Source organism: Bombyx mori, chromosome 25 (assembly GCF_030269925.1).
Source record: "Bombyx mori chromosome 25, ASM3026992v2".
Taxonomy (NCBI): domain Eukaryota; kingdom Metazoa; phylum Arthropoda; class Insecta; order Lepidoptera; family Bombycidae; genus Bombyx; species Bombyx mori.
In genome coordinates, this window is record NC_085131.1 from 4,740,466 (window position 1) to 4,763,767 (window position 23,302).

A 23,302-nucleotide genomic window follows, 5' to 3' on the forward strand; every position below is an offset into this window, starting at 1 on the left:
CGAATAAAAATTAATAGAAAAAATTACTATTACTTCCTTTTTATACACGAGTATGACAAAGCGTTAATAAGACCACATGTACATTGACACACTTAGATATTGTTTTTATTTTTATTTTTATTTTTAACAAACAATAGGCACTTTGATTAATGATATTTACTTGTTTGTAAGGCATTATGTAGAGACATGTTGAATAAATAGGTCTAAAGTGTTTATAATAGTGTTTTTGTTGAAAGGTTTTTCTTTGACTATTTTTACGTGCTTTAGAATTGTCTTCAATATAGTGTATTGATGTTACGCGGTAGAAAAACGAGCGGGGTTGTGCTACCTACCTGCGTGTACTCACAATGCGGCCTACCACCAGTAATTACGCAAATTATAGGCCTTTCCAGTTTCACCAGGACAGGTGGGCGAGCAAAGGCTCAGCCAAGAGGGGTGGGATTTGCTAACAACTGCCCGAGCGCCTCCGAAGGAGACCTAACAACTCAAGAGCAATTGTTTCGCGAATGAATCTACTACCGGATCGGAATCGCGACCCGCTGAGAAGATCCGGCGAGAAACTCAGCGGGCTGATGCATGGGTTAGGTTGCACGTCGACCTCTTTGTCGAGTTCGACGAGTACGGTTACCGGGGTCCCTAAGCCTGCCCCTAGTATTAGAGCTGAAGGCATCGAGCGAGGTTGTGTTACCTACCTGCGTGTACTCACAATGCAGCCTACCACCAGTAATTACGCAAATTATAGTTCTTGCGAGTTTGATTTTGTTACATGACGCTATTCCATGTTAGGGGAAGCTATTCGTGACAATGTACACTAGTAAATAGGAATTTCCTTAAAAAAAAATAGTAACCGTTAGCGGGATTCGAACATCGGCACACTCGCATCACTCAATACACCAGAAGTACTACAATTTATTTTATTGCTTAGATGGATGGACGAGCTCACAGCCCACCTGGTGCTAAGTGGCTACTGGAGTCCGTAGACATCTACAACGTAAATGCGCCAGCCACCTTGAGATATGAGTTCTAAGGTCTCAGTATAGTTACAACGGCTGCCCCACCTTTAACCCGAAACGCATTACTGCTTCACGGCAGAAATAGGCAGTGTGGTGTACCTACCCGTGCGGACTCACAAGAGGTCCTACCACCAGTAATTACGCAAATTATAGTTTGCGGGTTTGATTTTTATTACACGATGTTATTCCTTCACCGTGGAAGTCAATCGTGAACATTTGTTTAGTACGTATTTCACGTAGCACGTAGTGCACATATAATGTGAACGCGTCCTAATGATATGCATAATACTAAAACCGAACACGATTACAATAAATTAGTACTGAAAACCTTTAATAGCTATTTAATATTTTAATATGTTAAATTAAAAAGAAATAAAAAGAAAAACAACCCTTAAATCGATTTATTATGCTAATAACATACAATAACATGTTTATTTCAACTAGAAATGAACTATACAAATAATTCGTTCAGAATAACAAATTAAGTCTTCAATCGAATCTTTAAACAAAATTGTTAAGTAACATTACCAATAGCATCTGTGTTACGTGTACAAAGTCTGACAGGCTGCTCAAATATATCTCAATTAAATTCAAGTCCTCGGTGACTTGTCCTTGAAACTGCACTGATCTTTATAATGATTAGAAGAATGGACGTGCCCCGCAAGCAAAACCTTTGTATCCCTTTTTACGAAAATTCCGCGGACGGAGGAGGATGAAATTTTCCACACTAATAGAGAATATAGAGAAGAAGTGCACAATGCTAACATTTTTTTAAAATAATGCATAAAAGATACATGAAATCAATAAAGAAAACATTACACACACTACATACCATGTATTTGACGCACACACGCATGCATACTATTTATTGTCAAACTTTTGTTCTTGACGTCTGTGGTCAAATTGAGAATAGATTAAATATTGTTTATCTTTATTAATATTTTTTTATAGTGTAGCCTTGGCGAAATTTGTGATTATAGAAGTATAAAATACAATCATAATAGTGTACAAACTAACAATTCCAATTAATTATTGTCAAATTTCGACTATTGCGGGACCTCTAGTTATTTACAATTAGACATATTCAAGTACATTATGAATGTCATCTCAATTGAACATCCTTGGTCGGTTGATCGAATATCTTGAAAAATTAAAGATTACTATTTATTTCGTTTATTGTTTTACTGGTGGTAGGACCTCTCGTGAGTCCGCACGGTCCACCACCCTGCCTATTTCTGCCGTGAAGCAGTAATGCGTTTCGGTTTGAAGGGCGGGGCAGCCGTTGTAACTATACTGAGACCTTAGAACTTAGATCTCAAGGTGGGTGGTGCATTTACGTTGTAGATGTCTATGGACTCCAGTAACCACTTAACACCAGGTGGGCTGTGAGCTCGTCCACCGATCTAAGTAATAAAAAAAACAAAAACGGTTGCCTTTGTTGCAACAATTGTTGTTCTATTGGTGCAACGAGCTATCGTTTAAATGCTATTCAATAAGTGAAAACATGGATAATTTTACAACAACAAGAGTTGTCTTGTTCAAACATATTATTCAGTAGAGGACAATAAGTCGTTAACGAAACAGGTGTTCAAATAGAAAAAATATTATGTTTTTTTTTCTTCTTTAAATGCAAACATAAAAAATTATAAAGGACATATACTACTAATATTGCTTGTTATTTTCTTTTTTTATTGCACTTGTAGGCAGGCGAGCATACGGCCCACATGATGGTGAGTAGTTACCGTCGCCCATGGGCTTCAGCAATGCCAGGGGCAGAGCCAAGCCGCTGTCTACCATATTTATCACCCCCACAAAGATTCTCATCATTAACGCCCCCGCAACTGGTGTAGAGAGTCCCACACTCATATAAATATTAGCCTATACATTAAGTACATGTATTTTCTACATGGATATCAAGTTTCAAGTCAATCGGATGCATGGTTCAGTAGTTAACGGAACATCCGTAAAAACCGCTTGAACCAAGTTCAGTTCACCCCATTTGGAGACTCCCCCCAGAGAGTTCTCCACTTCAGACACAAGTTTTGATCGTCTCTCTTGCACCACGCTCCGAGAGAGACTCTGATGGCCTATATATCGCGCATCCCCCGTGCTGTCTATCGATGGCATGCAATGCAATGCATGCCATCGATAGACAGCATGTCATTGATATACAGGATGAAAAGCGTGGGGGAGAGCACCGAACTTTGTGGAACGCCAGCGTTAATGATCATCGTATCAGAACAGGCACCGTCTACAACGACCGTGATGTTCCGCCCATCCAAAAAGCTAGCGATCCACTTGCAGAGACCCTCGGGGATTCCGTAAGATGGTAGCTTCGACAGAAGTGCTGTATGCCAGACCCGGTCGAAGGCCTTCGCGATATCAAGGCTCACAGCAAGAGCCTCGCCCTTGCCCTCCAAGGCTTCAGCCCACCTGTGAGTAAGGTATACAAGAAGATCGCCAGCTGAGCGACCGTGACGGAAACCGTACTGTCGGTCACTTATCAGCTGGCGATCTTCAAGATACTTCAGGAGTTGTATATTTATTATACGCTCCCATCACCTTGGAAAGCAAGGAAGTTATAGCGATAGGCCTATAGCTCAATGGGTCCGACCGGTCACCCTTCTTGGGGATAGGGTGGACGTGGGCGGTCTTCTATGAAGACGGAACCCTGTTAGCGCAATAAGAGAGGCGATACAAACGCGTTAGCGCAGGCGAGGCCCACTCGACTGATAGACGTCCAGGAGTCGGAGTTCCCGCCTGACTGCACACTGCGTAAAGCAGATCTCCGGCAGGGAACTAGCACCCCCGTCGTCCACAGTCGAGTTCGAGGCGAAGAGTTTGACCAGAAGGTCAGCCTTCTCTTTCGCACTATGGGCCAGACTGTCATCGGACTTGCATAGTGGTGGGAGACTAGACCTGCAAAAGTTTCCTTCTGCAGCTTTGGCGAGCGACCAAAAAGCACGGCCCCCAGAGGGATAGCTCTTTAGTCGCTGGCCAATTCTAGCAACGTGCTCCGACTTCGCCCTGGCAATAACCTTCTTGTAGGACCTGGAAGCGGCGTTATACTCCTGCCTTTCCTCTGAAATGTTAGGGTCCTGACGTCTCCTGGCATCAACCCATGCCGCGTATGCGGACCGCTTAAGGTGTGCAGCATCCCTACTGGCATTGTTATACCAGGGTCTGCCGCGACCCCCAACGAGCACCTCAGAGGAGAGAATAAACAATTCCATCCCCTGGAGCACTACGTCTTTAAGACAGTCCGCACAGACGTCAGGATCGGTAGAGGAAAAGCAGAACCGTCCCCATGGGTAGGACGCGTAAAATTCACGCAGCCCATCCCAGTCTGCCGACATATACCGTCAAACTTTTCGATACCCGGTCGTCGTTCGACGACCAGGACGAGAGAGACGGATAAGGCAGTGATCTCAGATCTTTCCAAGCGGAGCGTCGACCACCACACTGTATCCGGCTGGATCGGTGGTCAGCAGAATGTCCACAATCAACATCTGGGACTCAATATCTGGGACACGGGTGGGCTGTGTCACCAGCTGGTAGAAGCCGTACGCCAGGGCGAAATCGTAAGCAGCCCGACCCGGGAGGTCAGTGGCTCTAGACCCCAACCACTCTTGGTGGTGAGCGTTAAAGTCTCCAAGAACCACCATCTCCGCAGATGGGTACTGCTCAAGCACGCGGTTAGTCCCCTCTTGCACATACTCTATCAGAGTTGAACCTGCATCACTGTTGTGGGACCTGTACAGGCACGCGTAGACTCGGGTACAACCCCCGTGATCTACGCGCAGCCACAAGAGGAATTGAGAAATGAGATTCTTTATTCTACCTATTCTTAATTCTATTATTTTCGAATAGTGAATGTAAATGTTATGGTCTTTTAATTGTCAAGGTTAAATCCGGCGGCGATGGGAGCAACACCGACGACGAATACTGTTTCGTGGAGACCCAACCCAGCAGTCAGGACAACGATCTGGATGAGCCAGTCGTGAACTGGATCGGTTCAGGGCCGGCCTACATGTTCGACAATCACTTCAGCGTTCCCGCTGCTAGGACTGATGTACTTAAAGCACCGAAGAGTTTCCCATTGCCGATGTTGCGGTAATAAAAAAACTTTTTTTTGGAGTAATTTTGTAATTTTTTTATTTATTGCTTTGTTGGTTGGACGAGCTCACAGCCCACCTGGTGGTAACTGGTTACCGGAGCCCATAGACATCTACAGCGGAAATGCCGCCACCCACCTTGAGATATCAGTTCTAAGGTCTCAGTATAGTTACAACGGCTGTCCCGCCCTTCAAACCGAAACGCATTACTGCTTCACGGCAGAAATAGGCGGGATGGTGGTACCTATGGGCGCGGACTCACAAGAGGCCCTGCCACCAGTTTATTGGTACATTATTGAAATAATAATAAGAATAAATTTTGAATGAATTGATTATTTTCAGGTACACGTTGTGCGAAATGAGCATCACATGGAACATGTACGGGGGCAATGACTTCCGTAATCCCGCCGACGCGGTATCTTCCAAGAAAACGGTCACCATAGATGACAATCGTAAATTAGGATCCCCTACCTCTGTAAAGTAAGTGATTCTCTCTTTTTTTTACCTAAGCTGATGGTCTAGAGAGACTATATCAGCGTCACCGGGCTAGTAGGAAGGCCGTGTGCTTGTTTGGTCACAAAAGCGTGAACTCATGAGAGACAAATCTCAAAATTACAGGCGCAGTAAAGACTACGAGCCGTACGAGAGCGGCCGCGCCATTGCAGCCGCGTACAGAAGCGGCGGGGTCGGCTGGGCGGCGGGCGCCGACCGAGTGCGGACCAACACGCGCGCGAGCGTGAAGCGCAGGGAACTACGCACCAGGGGCGGACCTCAACGCGACCACAAGACGAAGGTCAAACTGTGCCTCACTAAAGTAAGTCATTACAAATTACATTATCCCTCCTGATTCATTAGCGGTGCTTTTAGGTATCACAAGCAACGATCACCGTCCTCGTGGAACCCGTCGCTTGCGACGAAGGTCTCGACGAGCGAATTAACCGATAAACACAGCCCACTGAGTTTCTCGCCGGATCTTCTCAGTGGGTCGCGTTTCCGATCCGGTGGTAGATCCTGCGTAGCACTGCTCTTGCTAGGGTCATTATTAGCATCACTCCGGTTTGAGCCCCGTGAGCTCACTGGTTAAGGTTACGCTGAAATAGCCTCTCAAGGCTATCAGCTTAGGCAGAAAACTAAGACCTTTAGGTCAAGTCTTATTTTAATTTATATTCTTATTTTTATGAAATATTAAAAATAAAGTGAAATGAAATGAAGATTATTAATCTGAGACATTAATCAACTGAGATGAAATGAAATGAAATGAGATGAAATTAAATAAAATGAGATGAAATGCTATGGGATGAAATATAATCTCAGTAAAATGGTGGTTATTTTCTGAGACTTTTTAAGTGGGCTTTGGAGGACCCCGAGAAGCTACGTCCAGCGGCTTTGTTTCATTTTACCACATTTGTGCACTTTCACAAATATTAAACAGTAACCATCGTTATTACACATTAAAATTTTAAATTTTAATATATTAAAAGTACGGTATCTATAGAATAGCTCATTATGGTACTTCAACGACGACTAACGTCACTTAAGGTAGTATGCGAGATAGATTCCGGACCAATGAAGTACGAAACTAAAACTTTTACTTAGATTTGCAATTGAATATTGTTGTTCTGCTTAGGTAACCACACTGTATATATAATAACATATATCATAATATAAATAGTAGCCGAATATAATTGTTTTATACAAACAAGACGATTTTTTATGGTACCTTGATGTAATAAGAAAACGATACAAAAATGTCTCGAACAACAAAATAATGGACAGGTAATTTTAAATAGGGTGGATTTAATAAGTAAACTGAATTTAAATTATTGTTAATCTTAATAGTAAATGGATGACCCATATATTTGGATTTGATAAAATAGTTTGTCAATACATTGCATAGCTACATTGGACGACCTCGCGGTCTATCTGATGTTAAGTGTTTACCATAAAAGACATAACCCTCACTCATTGAGATATTAGTTATAAGCCTCAGCTCTATGTACACGGCTGCTGGAACGCATACCTGCTTTGCGACTGAAATAGGCAGGGTGGTGGTACCTACCCGCGCTGGCTCACTAAAACACCCCACCACAACTTTTGAGCTTACATGGTATCTATACTCTATACTGATATATAACTCTACAGCGGTTTTTACGGATGTTCTGTTTTAACTACTGAACCATGCATCCGATTGACTTGAAACTTGGTATCCATGTAGAAAATACATATACTTAATGGATAGGCTAATATTCATATGAGTGTTGGACTCCCTACACCAGTTGCAGGGGCGTTAATGATGAGAATCTTTGTGGGGGTGATAAATAATAATGTTAATTTTAAATGCCCAGCGAAGCGGACGGGTACAGCTAGTTTTTAATAAATATATATTTTATTTTTTATTTTTTTATTGCTTAGGTGGGTGGACGAGCTCACAGCCCACCTGGTGTTAAGTGGTTACTGGAGCCCATAGACATCTACGACGTAAATGCGCCACCCACCTTGAGATATACTATAAGTTCTAAGGTCTCAAGTATAGTTACAACGGCTGCCCCACCCTGCAAACCGAAACGCATTACTGCTTCACGGCAGAAATAGGCAGGGTGGTGGTACCTACCCGCGCGGACTCACAAGAGGTCCTACAACCAATAATGTACTTTTTTTACATGGTATTTTTAATAAATCCGAATGTTTTATCGGGACAGGTGAAATTCCAATACGAGGTGTATCCTTCTGGTGGCATGCACGCGTCCCGGCAAACCCTCGCGATCAGCAAGATCGAAGTATTGGATCAACTTGAGTGCAGCGACATCAACAAGCTTCTCAGCCAGTACAAGTTGAAAGACGAGCCGGAGAGAAAAAACGCCCATATGGTAAGCGAACACGATCCATAATACGAAACGAATAAGGTACGTTTTTCAATTTCCCTGAATTCCGGTGCAGACAAGAACATTTGAAGAAGTTCGTGTTTAAAATAACTACATACACAATGTATCTAAAGCAATAGCATTTGAATTTTAATTTTCAATAACATTTATGAATAAAATCTATATGTATAAAAATGAATTGGTGTTCGTTAATCTCGCTAAAACTCAAGAACGACTGGACCGATTTTGGTTTTGAATTATTTGTGGAAGTCCAGAGAAGGTTTAAAAGTTAAATAAATATGAAAATGTTCGGAAGTAAATAAAAATAACAATTTTGTTTTCCCTTTGATGTGTCCCCCGTCGAACGGATTCCTTTTGTTTGTTTATTTTATACAATAGTTTAGGTCTTTTCTTTATCGATTGAGACACTACGAAGTCTGCCGGATCAGCTAGTTCAAAATAAATACATTTCAGTTAGTTGTGAAAGCGGTACACCTGCGTCCAGACCCAGCACTGACGGCCCAGGAGTGCTGCCTCAAGATATCTCTGTTGCCGCTCTGGTTCAACCTCGACCAAGACACGTTGGGCTTCTTGATGGGATACTTTTCTAAATTAGGGTCTGATGAATGCAGCGGTAAGTAACTCTTATGATTTTTTTTTTTCATATACCTTAGTCTAGCTTAGTGGTGAGAGAATACAGAAGCATATTGTGTCCTTATGAGTAAATTCCACTATCCTCGTGTTGAGATTCACGTTATGATATCTATAGGTCACGGTAACAATCCAACATCAGAACGCTTTTCGATTCGGTTACAAAAGTTGATTTTTTTTATTGCCCTTGCATTCAGCAATGCCAGGAGCATAGCCAAGCCGCTGCCTACCGCTTAATACTCTACACAAATCTTGTTTGAAGAAGGAAATGTCATAGCGCTCGGAAAACACCGTGGAGGGGAGCTCATTCCAAAGCCGGATGGTACGTGGCAAAAAAGATCTCTGGAAACGCACTGTGGATGACCGCAGTGGCTCCAGGTAGTATGGATGAACTCTACTCCAGTGGCGGGCGATGCGATGGTAAAAACGAGATGATGGTATCATCTCGAACAATGCCTCAGGGCACTCCAAAGAAACTTCCAAAGAAAATATTGTTTGTAGATACTGACTATACCAATATATGTGGGTTTCTTTATTCTCAGGTGAAGACGACTCAAAAAGCGTCGGAGGTCTGTCGACGGACTCGAGCGGGTCGAGACAGACCACGCCCACCCACCGGCCCCCCGTCATGACCATCGCGAGCCACCTCAAGGACCCGCCCCCCACCCCCACCTCGCTGGGGGACGCTGATGCCCTATCGCTCAACGAAACTGGTACAACTACTTATAGTAAATAACCTAAACATTTACATTCAACATCCCGTTACTATAGTTAATCTTGAATGTTTTTTATAGTCATCGAAATAAGTATGAAACTAGATCTAGTACAGTGTTAGCTGTGCGGAATCCTGGGTGGTGTGTGCTTATAGATAAGATAAAGATAAAGAAGTATTTACTAACAAACTTACTTTATATTTAGGTACATACTATTAATGAAATTTTTCTACATTGACATTTTTGACATTGGCAAAAATTGTTTTGCTTTTGCTTATAGATAGATAAATCAACATAATGTTATTCCACTCCATTTCCTATAATAAATATTATAATATAATAATAATCTGACATTTCATTAAGTTAACGTTGGCAACAAAGGCCTCGCCAGAAGACGTGTTGCCATACTGAAAAAAAAAATTGCGCTCTCACTAAGCATCTAGCATAGCATCTATAGAAACAAAACGGTCACAACGATCGTGCTTCGTTTATTCTTTTTTTAATTTTTTATTGCTTAGATGGGTGAACGAGCTCACAGCCCATCTGGTGTTAAGTGGAGCCCATGGACATCTACAACGTAAATGCGCCACCCACCTTGAGATATAAGTTCTAAGGTTGTAACTAAACCTTCAGACCGAAACGCACTACTGCTTCACGGCAGAAATAGGCAGGGTGGGTGGTGGTACCTACCCGCGCGGACTCACAAGGGGTCCTACCACCAGTAAAATTAAAACACCCACATTTACCTTGAAGTGCTTCGCGATGAAGAGCCTCTAATGGAGACATACGAAGCGGAACGTCTGGTCTCCGAGAACCTGATCCAGCTCGAGGAAGACTTCAACAAACTGGGCATCGATCAAGGGAAACCGGCCGCGAAGCTACCCGTCGACGCTGAGCCCGTCGACGACTCACCGATTTACTTCAGGTAATCAGATATCGGTATAATAGGTTGGGGAAAAGTCTTTTCGCATTATAATATGTCATCATCATCATCATCATTATCCTGCCCTTCTCCCAGTCACCTGGGGTCGGCGCAATATGTTTTGTCCTTCCATACTCTTCTATCATATACCATTTATTCGCTCACTCCCCTCTTACCCATATCGTTTTTCACGCAATCCATCAATTTCTTCTTAGGTCTACCTCTTCCTCTATATCCTTCCACATTCATAGTTAACATTCTCTTACCAACCTCATTTTCATTTCGTCTCATAACATGTCCATACCATCCCAAACGCGAACTTCTCAGCTCCTCTGTCACAGGTGCCACTTTCAGACTTCCTATAACATGTTCATTCCGTATTCTATCCATTCTCGTTACTCCACACATCCATCGCAACATTCGCATCTCTGCTGCATGCAATCGCCTTTCATCCGCCACTTTAGTGGTCCAACAAGCTGATCCATACAAGACTGCAGGCCTTATAATATGCATTATAATATGTATGAACTTGTATAAAATATCTTTGGCTATACTATTTGTATCTGGTAATATGTAATTGACCACAAAACAGTTTTGGCGCATTTAAAAAAAAACTGGGTACACAAAAAAGCTCAATATTTACGCACGGTATTTTGATCAGAAGCTCCAAAATTTGTATAGCAATGGGACCATGTCCCTACTTACAAGATGGCAAAAAGTTATCGAACAAAATGGTACCTACATACTTTAGTTAAATGTAAATAAACAATATTAAAAAATGTTGTGAATTTTCTTAAAAAATGCTAAGGAACTGTTTCCCCAACCTATTACATTGATAGTTCTCGATAACCTCAGAGGCTCTAGACAAAACATCCCACATTGATCGTCGTGGCCCAAAGGATAAGACGCCCGGTACATTTGTATAAAGCGGTGCATGCTGTGCCGGTGTTCGAATCCCGCAAGCAGGTACAAAATTTTTCGATTGAAATACGTACTTGCTACGTGCTCACGAATGACTTCCACGAAGAATAACATTTTGTAATAAAAATTTGAGTAATTACTGGTGTTAGGGTGTCTTGTAGCCCGCACGGGTAGGTATCACTAACCCACTATTTACCGTCATAGTATAATCAGTCGTGTAGACCTAATGTCATGAGGTGGGCGGCAATCACAGAACACTGTCGACGGGTGCCGATAACCACTTAACTCCAAATAGAACGTGGACTCGTTCATCTACCTCTGCAATATCTATATATTAATACGTGAAGCAAAAACTTTGTATCCCTTTTTACGAAAATTGCGCGGATGGAGGAGTATGAAATTTTCCACACTGATAGAGAATATAGAGAAGACGTGCACAATGCTAATATTTTTTTAAAATAATGCATAAAAGATACATTAAATCAATAAAGAAAACATTACACACACTACATACCATGTATTTGACGCACACACGCATGCAAACTATTTATTGTCAAACTTTTGTTCTTGACGTCTGTTGTCAAATTGAGGATAGATTAAATATTGTTTGTATTTGTTAATATTTTTATAGTGTAGTCTTGGCGAAATTTGTAATTATAGAAATATAAAATACAATCATAATAGTGTACAAACTTACAATTCCAATTAATTATAGTCGAATTTCGACTACTGCGGGACCTCTAGTTTGACAAAATATGCGACATGCGCCCTTTTCAAATTGCATATTCAATTAAACATGCCATATTCCATTTTCTCGTGAAACAGACGCGTGGTGTTTTCCCCGGAAGTACCCATACGGTTGGACTACGTGGGCAAACGCGTGGACCTGTCGTCTGGTCCGGTCGCTGGCCTGCTCATGGGACTGGGACAGCTCAACTGCTCCGAACTCACACTGAAGAGGCTTGACTACAAGTACGTACCCTGCTACCTACCTACCGTAGCGTACCGTACCCTACCGCACCGTACCCTACCGTAGGTACCACCATCTTGCCATTTCTGCCGTAAAGCAGTAATGCGTTCCGGATTGAAAAGTGGGGCAGCCGTTGTACGTTAAAAAAGAAGTGACTCCGAGCTCATATCTCAAGTTGGGTTGCGGCATTGACGTAGCTATGGGCTCTGGAAACCACTTAACACCAGGGCCAGAATAATGATTTAAAAAACCATGTGTGCTATTCACACATTCTTTCATTCTTACTGGTGGTAGGACCTCTTGTGAGCCCGCGCGGGTAGGTACCACCACCCTGCCTATTTCTGCCGTGAAGCAGTAATGCGTTTCGGCTTGAAGGGTGGGGCAGCCGTTGTAACTATACTTGAGACCTTAGAACTGATATCTCAAGGTGGGTGGCGCATTTACGTCCTAGATGTCTATGGGCGCCAGTAACCACTTAACACCAGATGGGCTGTAAGCTCGTCCACCCATCTAAACAATTAAAAAAAACATGGAAGAAGTGAAACCTACAAACATAATGAGACGAATGTAAAATTTCGGGAAGAGGATAATTATTATTGTAGGTTTTAGTAATGATCATAACAATACAAAGTTTGATAATTATTTTACCTATTATTCGTATATATCACATAGATTTATTCAGAATGTATTAAGTACGAAGATTAGGTACGAAGCAGAGCTAAAAAAAGAACCACGAATATAAGAAACACTGTATAATGCTTCCTGTCTCATTTTCGCCCACGTTAAATCTTATGAATTTATATATCTGTCTCTTTTTACTGTCGCTATTTCGTTTCATCGACTTTCGAATTACAACATATCCATCCATCGAAGGCGTCGCTTGCGATGAAGGGCTCGGCGAGTAAATTAACCCACAGACACACTGAGTTTCTCGCCGGATCTTCTTAGTGGGTTGCGTTTACGACCCGGTGGTAGATTCTGCGAACCACTGCTCTTGCTAGGGTTAGTGTTAGCAACGACGTCAAGTTTGAGCCCCGTGAGCTCTCCTACTAGTTAGGGCTACGCTGAAATGGTCTAGATCATCAGTTTAGGTAGGAAAAAAAAGATGCTAAAAAATGATGACCAATTTTGTCTTTTTTGCAGACTTGGATTGTTGGGCACTGAGAAACTAGTTCAGTGGGCGTTGCACGAATGGCTCTCCGACATAAAGAGGCATCAACTACCGGGATTGCTCAGTGGAATAGGACCGATGCACTCGCTTTTACAACTCAGTAAGTTAATCTAATGCTTTCTTGTCTACTTATTCGTAGGTAGCCTAAAGTGCTATACTTAGACAATTACAAACGTGCGAAACGAGTCATAAATCATTTTTATCGGACCTCTCGCTCACACGTATAGGCATATCGGATCTCTCGCTCACACTTGTAGGCATATCGGATCTCTCGCTCACACTTGTAGTGTTGTTTGTATAAAATTTAAATCAATACAATTACACTAAAAAACGTCTTTTTTTTTTGTCACTTTAATTCGTTAAACACTATCAACACATTATGAATAACCGAACGAGTTTGGGCGTTAATATCGCCCTTTAATTTTAACATGGTTAAGTTATCGAATAATGCTTCCATGGTTCGCGTAAGATTAACTACATTTTTACAAACACCTACAACTTACAATTTACATGTACCAGTCATCGACGACCACGTCAATTGACTACCCGAACCCGAGCGACATCCCTTTATCGATATCGAGATGCGCGGCATTGTCACATTCCTTTGACGTAATGTTTTATGACTCAGTACGCACGTTTGTAATGGCCCAAGTATAGTCCAACTATGCGCGGACGGCTAAGCGAGCTCACGGGTTCAACCTGAGAGGGGCTAATAATAGCCGTAGCAGAAGCAGTGCCTCGCTGAATCTACCACTTGGAAGATCCGGCAGAAATTTTGTGGGTTAACTTGCTGCCTTACTGCTTGTTTCACGGCAAATTCAGACCGATATTCTTGAATAAGTAACAAATATTTCATTCCCAATGTCTAGTTATTACTAATTATGAATCATTTGTTTAAATGTCATTGTATATTCCAAAAATCTAACAAGTGTATAACGAATTTTGAAAGCACGTTCTTCGACTTCAACTAAAGCAACAATCGTTCGTGAAGAGGAAGTCTGTTATATAATATTGTTGGGACTGTCACACCAAAAAGCACTATTCGGGCTTATGCTTAAGTCATATTTTTGCACTGAACGCGATGCGACATAAATCAAAAGTCAACTTGACAAGACTTGCTGTAAGTATATACACTTATCTCAGGGACGTCTTAAACTAGGATGGGGCCCTTAGGCACACAAGAATTTGAGGCCCTTTTGGAAAGTAAAAAAGCGAATTATAATAACATTTTTTTACTGAGTGTGACCATTTATTGTAGGTAATCAAATACACTATGATATAATATGTCATTAATGATATTAGAATGCTGCTGGTTTTTTGGTTACGATTTCGATAAGGTTTCTTTCGGGATGTCTGTTGAGCAAAATCTTCTATTATAGGCATAGTACATGCCTTGTAAATACCTTCTGATTACTGATTTGTGAAAAAAGTGTAATGTGCCCGACAAAAATGTTTTGAGAATAAGCGTGTGAGAGAAATTGTCGGTCTTTCGGGGCCTCCTGAGAATGGGGGCCCTGGGCACGGGCCCCGTGTGCCCTTATGGTAAAGACGGTATTGACCTATCTGCCCGCGTGGACTTAAAATACGCTCTATCGCTTGACGTTACGAGATTATGGACCGTGAATTTACTAAAGTAAATAGTGCTAGTCCTTTCAAATAGCTTAAAAAAATGATAATAATATTATATGAGAGAATTATATAATACATACTTTATTAATATTATAAACTAGCGGACCCGGCGAACTTTGTTCCGCCACACGGTTTGTTTCGCGCACGTCAACCGGTTAACTTAAAAATTCTACTATAATTACCCATAGAATATATTACGTTTAGCTGTCAGTTGCGTTTTGTTATTCCATATCAGTTGCGTTTTGTCATACCACGTTTTATGTCACGTCCCATGGGAATGTGATAAAAAGTATCCTATGTCCTTCTCCTGGTTCTAAGCTACCTCTTCAGCAATTTTCAGCCAAATCAGTTCAGCCGTTCTTGAGTTATAAATAGTGTAACTAACACGACTTTCTTTTATATATATAGATGTGAAAGCGCGTTGCTTGATTGCTTGTGTGTTTGTTTGTTAAACACAAACGTTAAAACCCGATAACGAATTGACATTATATTTTTTAAACTGACAGTTTTCGATCAGAAAAGTGAAATAAGATAATACATTGTATCCCGAACAAAATCTCTATCGAATACTACACGAACACTTCCTACATTTCTTTAACTTCGCGAACTAAGCCTCGGGTAACAGCTTATATGGGAAAACTATTTTAAACTATTCTATGCCGGTTGCTGTACTAAAATGAATGATTGGAGTAATTTTGTTTGCGAAGGTTAGACTAGAGTATTACGCGAAATTAAACCAAAAATGTAGTTATAATTATGATTGATTATATTCTTCTGCAGCATTTTCTAAAAAACAGTAAAAGTATATCATTATTATGTTATTGGTGTTCAATAAAGTACTCCCTCCCTCGCTCTTGTTCTCTCTCACTCTCTCCCTATTATCATCAAAGCCGCCACCGTCAAGTCGTTAATACGGTTACAGTAACCGGCATCCGCGACCTGGTGTGGCTGCCGGTGGAGCAGTGGCGGCGCGACGGGCGGCTGGTGCACGGGCTGCGGCGCGGCGCGGCCTCCTTCACGGCGCGCACCGCCGTCGCCGCGCTCGACATCACCACGCGCATCCTGCACCTCATACAGGTTACAACAACACTACGTCATATTTGAGGGTAGGAACTAACCGGGACTTTTCTTACTGGTGGTAGGACCTCATGTGAGTCCGCACGGGTAGGTACCACCGCCCCGCCTATTTCTGCCCTGAAGCAGTAATGCGTTTCGGCTTGAAGGGTGGGGCAGCCGTTGTAACCATACTGAGACCTTAGAACTCACGTCATGTCATAAAACAGACGTCAATGGGCTCCAGTAACCACTTAACACTTATCTGCCTATATGCAGGAATTTAATAGGTCCTTGACGATTCTAACCAAGTACTAAACCAGATCACAATTCACTAACGTTTTTTTTTTATTTCTGGTACACTCAATGTAACATAATTACTCCGGTGCAGGCCACAGCAGAGACAGCATTCGACATGCTGACCCCCGGGCCGACCCTGCAGCTGCAAGACGCGTACAACCGCCGGGAGAGGCGTCGCCGGCGGCGGCTGGACCCCTCGCGTCATCCTACTGATATCAGAGACGGAGTGGCCAGCGCCTATCAAACAGTCCGAGAGGTATAAAATTCATTTAATCAAGAGTTTTCTTTCTGTAAAGCATACTGACGAACGCACAATTCCCGTCGAACCCGTCTACCACCGGATTGGAAATGCGACCCACTGAGAAGATCCCGCGAGAAACTCAGTGGGTTGTGTCTGTGGGTTAACTGACGAGAACGATGACCGGTGCTTGGGATGCCTAGAAGCACCGTTAGTGGATCGGGGGGATCCGAAATGACGGGTTTTGGGTGACGTCGACTGTTTACCATTCGGTCTACAGGATCGGGAATGTAGTTACTGGCGGCCGCGACGAGATGGTTTTTTTTTATTGCTTAGATGGGTGGACGAGCTCACAGCCCACCTGGTGTTAAGTCGTTACTGGAGCCCATAGACATCTACGACGTAAATTCGCCACCCACCTTGAGATATAAGTTCTAAGGTCTCAGTATAGTTACAACGGCTGCCCCACCCTTCAACCCGAAACGCATTACTGCTTCACGGCAGAAATAGGCAGGGTGGTGGTACCTACCCGTGCGGACTCACTTGAGTGACCTCTTGACCTCTTGAGGTCCTACCACCAGTAATTCTCAAAGTTTCAGTATATTCCGTGTGTGTGTTGACAGGGCTTCGCGGAGACAGCGGCGACGGTGAGTCTGGCGGCGCGCGAGTCTAGCGGCGTGGGCGTGCTGCGCATGCTGCCCGGCGCCGCGGTGTCGCCGCTGCTGCTGGCGGCCGCGGGCGCCGCCGACCTGCTGGGCGGGGTGCGCGCCACGCTGGCGCCGCACGAGCGGGGACACTGCGCCGACAAGTGGCGCCGCCACCCTACTCCGGGTATGTAGCACCCAACTCATTATGTGCTTTACAAACCATTTTTATACGCCTTGTAGGCAGACGAGCATACAGCCCATCCAAGCCCGCGCCGACCCCTGGCAGCGCCTGTATGCGAAACCCACGATGCGCCTCCTATTTTTACGAATCTTCATGTTTCAATGTATTTTTTTTATTATTTGTTAATTTTGACTTATTGTTTTGACTATTATTGCTTATTATCTATACTAACAATAATATATAAATCTACAGTGGTTTTTACGGATGTTCCGTTATAACTACTGAACCGTGCATCCGATTGACTTGAAACTTGGTACCAATGTAGAAAATACATGTACTTAATGGATAGGCTAATATTTATATGAGTGTTGGACTCCCGAATAATAATGACAATAAATAATAATGGTAATTTTAAATGCCCAGCGAAGCGAACGAGTACGGCTAGTTATACTATAAATGCATTGTATGTTTTGTTATTTATAAGACATGTTGCGTTTATTGTACCTACTTACTTATCAATACGGCACTACAAAGAATTTGTTGTTGTGTACCTAAGTGTAACATAATTTCGGTGGCGGCGCCCTTATTATCTTGGCGCCTGTATGCACCTGATGGTGAGTGTCTACCGTCGCCCATGGACTTCAACAATGCCAGGGGCAGAGCCAACCCGCTGACTACCGATGATTGAACTAATTACATAGGGTGAAGTGAATGCTACCTCGAGACAATATTGAAATCTAAACTGTATTAGTCGCTATGCCCTTCGGTCTGAAACACATGACTGCTTCACGACATAAAAACGTTGAATTGTGGTACCATACATCCTACCCTGCCTGACTGCGTCCTCCTACCTTGCCTACCAATCAACTAAATAGCATATGCACAAAAATACTTTCATTACCCTATTTCGTAACTAAAATCTGTGAATGATTAAGAAAACAATGTAGTAATTGTATTTATACAATAATGATATCGACGAGTGAAAGGCTATTAATGGCTCAACCAACTTTTCTTTTACAACTTTCACAAAAAAACTTATTAAGCTATTTCAATTAAGTAAACTTACCTGAAGTTCAATTAAAAATATCGAACTGTTGATGCCAATACCGAATAAAACGCACCTTTAATTACAAAGATAAATGTCGCTTAACCCAAATAGCCTTTCAGCGCTCGATATGTCAATATTGTTACGCCGGTAAGAGTAACGCCATCTGTCGCCGAATGGCCGAAACGAATATCAAATGAACCCGTAACGTCGAGAAGTCTAGGGAAGTACAACGCCATCTATTCTCACATAGGGGGAACACACATCGAAGTTACTCGACTTGCCCTTGTTTTCGATAAATCTAGGGATGTCGTCTTGACTATAAAGCGGAGATGAAACGCAATCAGCTAGTAATCGGAACTACTCGAAGCGAAACAGCGAACGGATCATCTGAAGCGAAGCGGAAGAAGTGAATTAAGAATTTTAAAGTGTTTTAAGTGATAAATACAGTTTTAAGTTGTACTTTTGTGGAACTTTTATTTATCCCGAACTCAAGCGCCTAACAATATGATTCACCGTATTGTCTCTTCTTCTTTTTCTGCACCTTATCCCACTAGGTAGGGTCGGAACAGCTAATTTTTCTATTCCATTCTCTTCTATCAGCCGTCATCTCAACACTCACTCCTCTCTCTTTCATATCGTCATTCACACACTCCATCCATGTCTTCTTTGGTCGACTTCTTCCCCCCTCCACAATTCACCTCTCTCTATGATTCACCGTATTGTGTGGGGTTATTTTACAAAATATACGTGTTCATTGCAGACGCCGTGGACGATTGAACCGAAGAAGGAGGCTGACGCTGAGCAATCTTCTCGCAAAGACATCTCCACACAACTACCTTGATATTAATCTTAAGACTTTCAGACATATTGGCCTATAAAAATAAAAAAAATTTACACGTACATCTAAATAACTTTGTTATTCATTTGGAACAATGCTTATACCTCGCCGTAGAGTGGCAGTATATGAGTATATCTGATTACAATTATGTTTAATTAAATCGTTTGGTCACACCAAGTACGGTAATGCGAAATTTACTTGTCTTCAGAATCGATATGGCTAAAATTCCTAATGGAATGTTCTAGAAAAGGATCTATCCTATTTTAAGTGAAAATTATTAAAATGAGTACTGATGGCTGTTGATTTGTGACAGCTTTCGTCTTTCGATTTCTATGACATGTTATCACTTAAGACTTCATGAACTGTGAGCTCGTCTACAATTTATAGTAATACAAAAAGACATAGCGTATTGATTAAAAAAGTAGAAATGACAACAAAATCCATCAGATAAAATTTAACTAATACATGTTAATAATAAACCAAATATATATTAATATTTTACGTTCATTATTTGTTTAGATAAAACGGACGAGCTAATTTTATGCTAAGCAGTTAACGGAGTCAATGGAAAACAAAATTTGAATCCACCCACTTTGAGACTTGAGATATACAGAGTTCGTCTCATTTGGACGTGTTACTGAAATTATATATTCGAGGAAATTGAAGATAAGTTGTTGAGGCTTCGACCTCAAAGGCCTCAACGTTCCGCGTCCCCATTATGTAGATACTAAAAATAAATCACAAATTGTCATTTTAAAAAGTTGCATTGAGTGTTTGAAATGGTGACAGATACGTACTTTATTAAGATTTTATGGGCAAGTCAAGCAATACTTCCTCTTGTGTTTTTAGAAGCTATATATTACAATACGTTAAAAACTATTAGCCATTAGAAGACATTGCGGCTGAAATATGTTAAATTTTGTATTGTGTAATTCATTAGATAACTCAAGTGCAATTGCATGCATTCAATAAATAATAATAATTTTATTACATTTAATTCGATCGCGTTTATTGAAACTAAAAGAGTTTTTTTTATTGGTATCTTTTTTTTATAAAGTTGTGATCTATTTTTGTACGAAATTGCGTAATAATAGGTATGCATGCGTTTTTGAACAATTTAAAAGTGTTAATATAAATTTCATGTTATTAACGTTATGAAAAAGTAAAGAAAAATCTAATATTTGTTGCGTTATCAACAGTGATATATAGTTTTTTTGTTAGCTTGGTTTTTTTTCATTGGCAGCGAGAGTAGACAGACCTACTACGGCTCCGCTTGTCGTAAGCGATCCCTGTCGCAGACGTGTATGCGATATGTAATTGTAAAGTTAAGAATGCCTACTGTTACCAGCACAATAAAATCAACAGAAGTTAATAGGTAAAAATAAAAAATAAAGACAGTAATTTTTTTACAATACATCGCTTGATTGTCACAGAGGCAACATGGATGTGGCATAAAGATATGCAATCTAATTTATTTTTAAGACTGTTTAAATTTAAAACACTTCTAAATTAAACCTTTGACGGTTTAATCTCGCGTTTATTATTCGATCAGTCGTCCAGTCCACGAAAATTTTATGATTATTCTTATTATTATTATTGTATCATAATAATTATTATTCGTAATATCGAAAATTGTAATAAATGCGTAATTAAAACGAATTTTAGGGCAGCAAAATGTTTGTATTCTTTCTAACGCTGAAAACATATCAATCTGAAAGTCAAATCATATGACTCCCGCATGTATTAATTACTACAACAGTAATACAATTTGTGTGTTCAATCGAAATGTCCACTGGGTGATATTGTTGACTGATTGTTTTGACAGAAATAAGTTTTGATTCCTGGCAACACAATATAATTTTACGTTATCTGTATTCTCAATAATTTTGTTAGTTTTACAATTAATTTCGAGTTTAAAAAGACTGGTGCCCCAATTCGTATTTATCTAGCATTTTAGAGCATTTTTAGCTTTTTAACCCGCTATACATTGATGAGACCATAATAAAAATAATGTTAAAACTGAAATACCGAATTAATTTGCCATTTTTACGTCACTAGTCTTCATCGAAAATTAATGATAGTTAATTTGAAATATCCTTAAAACTGTCATGCTTTATTTTTTATTACATAATATTAGATAGTAGTAAAATGTAACGGGTGCGTTTGCAGCGTTTATACAAAATAGCTCCTATCTCGCAGTGGTCAAGAGCGAAATTTAAAAAAAACAAATTTTCTATACGTACACTTATTTTGTTACTACGCGAAGTAAGAAAAGTATAGAGCACTGTATCAATTAAATTTATCTGACAGGCACGTGCCGTTGAAATAACTACCGTCCATCTGGGTAACTTTGTCCCGACATGCGAACAATTTTGTATTTATTGTCTTAGTTTTACTGGATATTAATAAAAAATATGGATTTTCCGTGGGGTTTAAACGTTTACAATTTGAAATTTGAGTGATTTTGCATGAGCATAGAGTGCAAATAGCACAAAATTGACAAAAAATTGTGGGCCAATGTTAAACGGAAAGCTTAAGTTACCCTGATTGACGGTAGATATTATTATTAGATGAATATCCTATTCGTATACTAATTGTTTAAGGGGATACAATAAATCGGGTGCCATGACACGGAATGTTAATTCCGAAATTAACTTTGAATTTTACGTTAAATTCTTGAACGTCTAGAATTATTCAAATTTTTTATTTTCTTTTTATCATTTACGTTTAAGAATTTTTTATTTTAGTTCGTGTGATACCTTTTTTTTTAGTTTAAGATATTTTAAATCGATAGAACAATTAGTTTGAGAAATAAACAAGAGAACCACGATGTTGTGTGTTTTATTTAAGAAAACAGTTCTAATTCTTCATTCGGTTTTTTTTATGCTCCCGACACCTAAATAACTTGTATAGTACATGTAGGAACCAAAATCGTTCAAGCAAATCAAGATTTAAGGTTGATTCCCTACGCAGTGACCAAAGTTCATAGAAGATTCAAGAACAAAAAATCTTAACACGAAGGCCGGGTGATGTACTTGATGGTACCGCGCGGCCCTCCATAATATCATCAAAGTGAGGATGACCCCACTATCACTAGGATCGATGTGCCATTTCACAAAAAAATTCTAGATTATTTTTTCAACGTACCTACCTGCTATATCGCTCTGGAATAAATAAACTCCTCACCCGCGATGTTTGCTTATGCACAAAGTGTCTTTGAAACGAAGCTCTAAAAGAGATAACCAGCTAACGACATTGCTGTACCGACGGTGACTATTTAAGACCAGTGTGCTTAGTGTGAGTTTTTTAACGTCCTCGATAGCGTAAAAGTAACTCAAATTTGTATACAGTTAGAACACCGCCCCTAGCGACAAACTTATGCAAGCGTTCCAAATCCATACAAAGATTTAACTTTTACGCTATGGAGAACGTTATCAAATTCGCACTAAGCGCACAGGCTGTTTTTTTTTTATTGCCCTTGTAGGCAGACGAGCACGCGGCCCACCTGATGGTGAGTGGTCACCGTTTTCCATGGACTTCAGCAATGCCAGGGGCAGAGCCAAGCCGCTGCCTACCGCTTAATACTCTCCACAAGTCTCGTTTGAAGGAGGTTGATTATTTGTTTGTATCGTTTGATTGTATATGCATCGGCGACAATGATGATAGTAATCAAAACGGTTTAAAATTGACGTGTGATCCAAAATCATCAGCGTTCCGTCACGCTTACAGCTTATAATAAAGTCACAAAATCGCAAACGATCCTCTTAGATCAAATTAACGATCACAGTACAGTAATAAATTTTCTAGTCGCTACTCCACCAGACTGGTTTACAGCCAGACAAACAATAAAACCGATGGTTACTAGAACTTACTTCAAATTTCACTGCATGAATGCCAATATCCACCCAGGGTATTTCCAGCCTTTAAAAGATATGGACTGTTTCGAATGATTAAGTTGATGATACCTACCTATCTGTGCAGGCAAATTCTTGTACTTTTTTTTGTACCTGACAGTAAACCATGACCATACA

The 23,302-nt window shown here is 40.8% G+C and overlaps 1 protein-coding gene across 1 annotated transcript; it reads left to right on the forward strand.

Moving 5' to 3' along the window:
- Positions 1-2,703: 2,703 nt before the first annotated feature.
- On the forward strand, positions 2,704-22,101 carry LOC101746785 (autophagy-related protein 2 homolog B). Its single transcript, XM_038020464.2, has 14 exons — positions 2,704-2,743; positions 4,918-5,126; positions 5,471-5,608; positions 5,747-5,942; positions 7,828-7,995; positions 8,464-8,623; positions 9,183-9,353; positions 10,107-10,278; positions 12,022-12,168; positions 13,310-13,437; positions 15,889-16,043; positions 16,411-16,575; positions 17,181-17,388; positions 19,194-22,101. The coding sequence occupies exons 1-14, from the start codon at positions 2,738-2,740 to the stop codon at positions 19,208-19,210; spliced, it is 2,040 nt and encodes a 679-aa protein (XP_037876392.2). The 5' UTR covers positions 2,704-2,737; the 3' UTR covers positions 19,211-22,101.
- Positions 22,102-23,302: the final 1,201 nt, after the last annotated feature.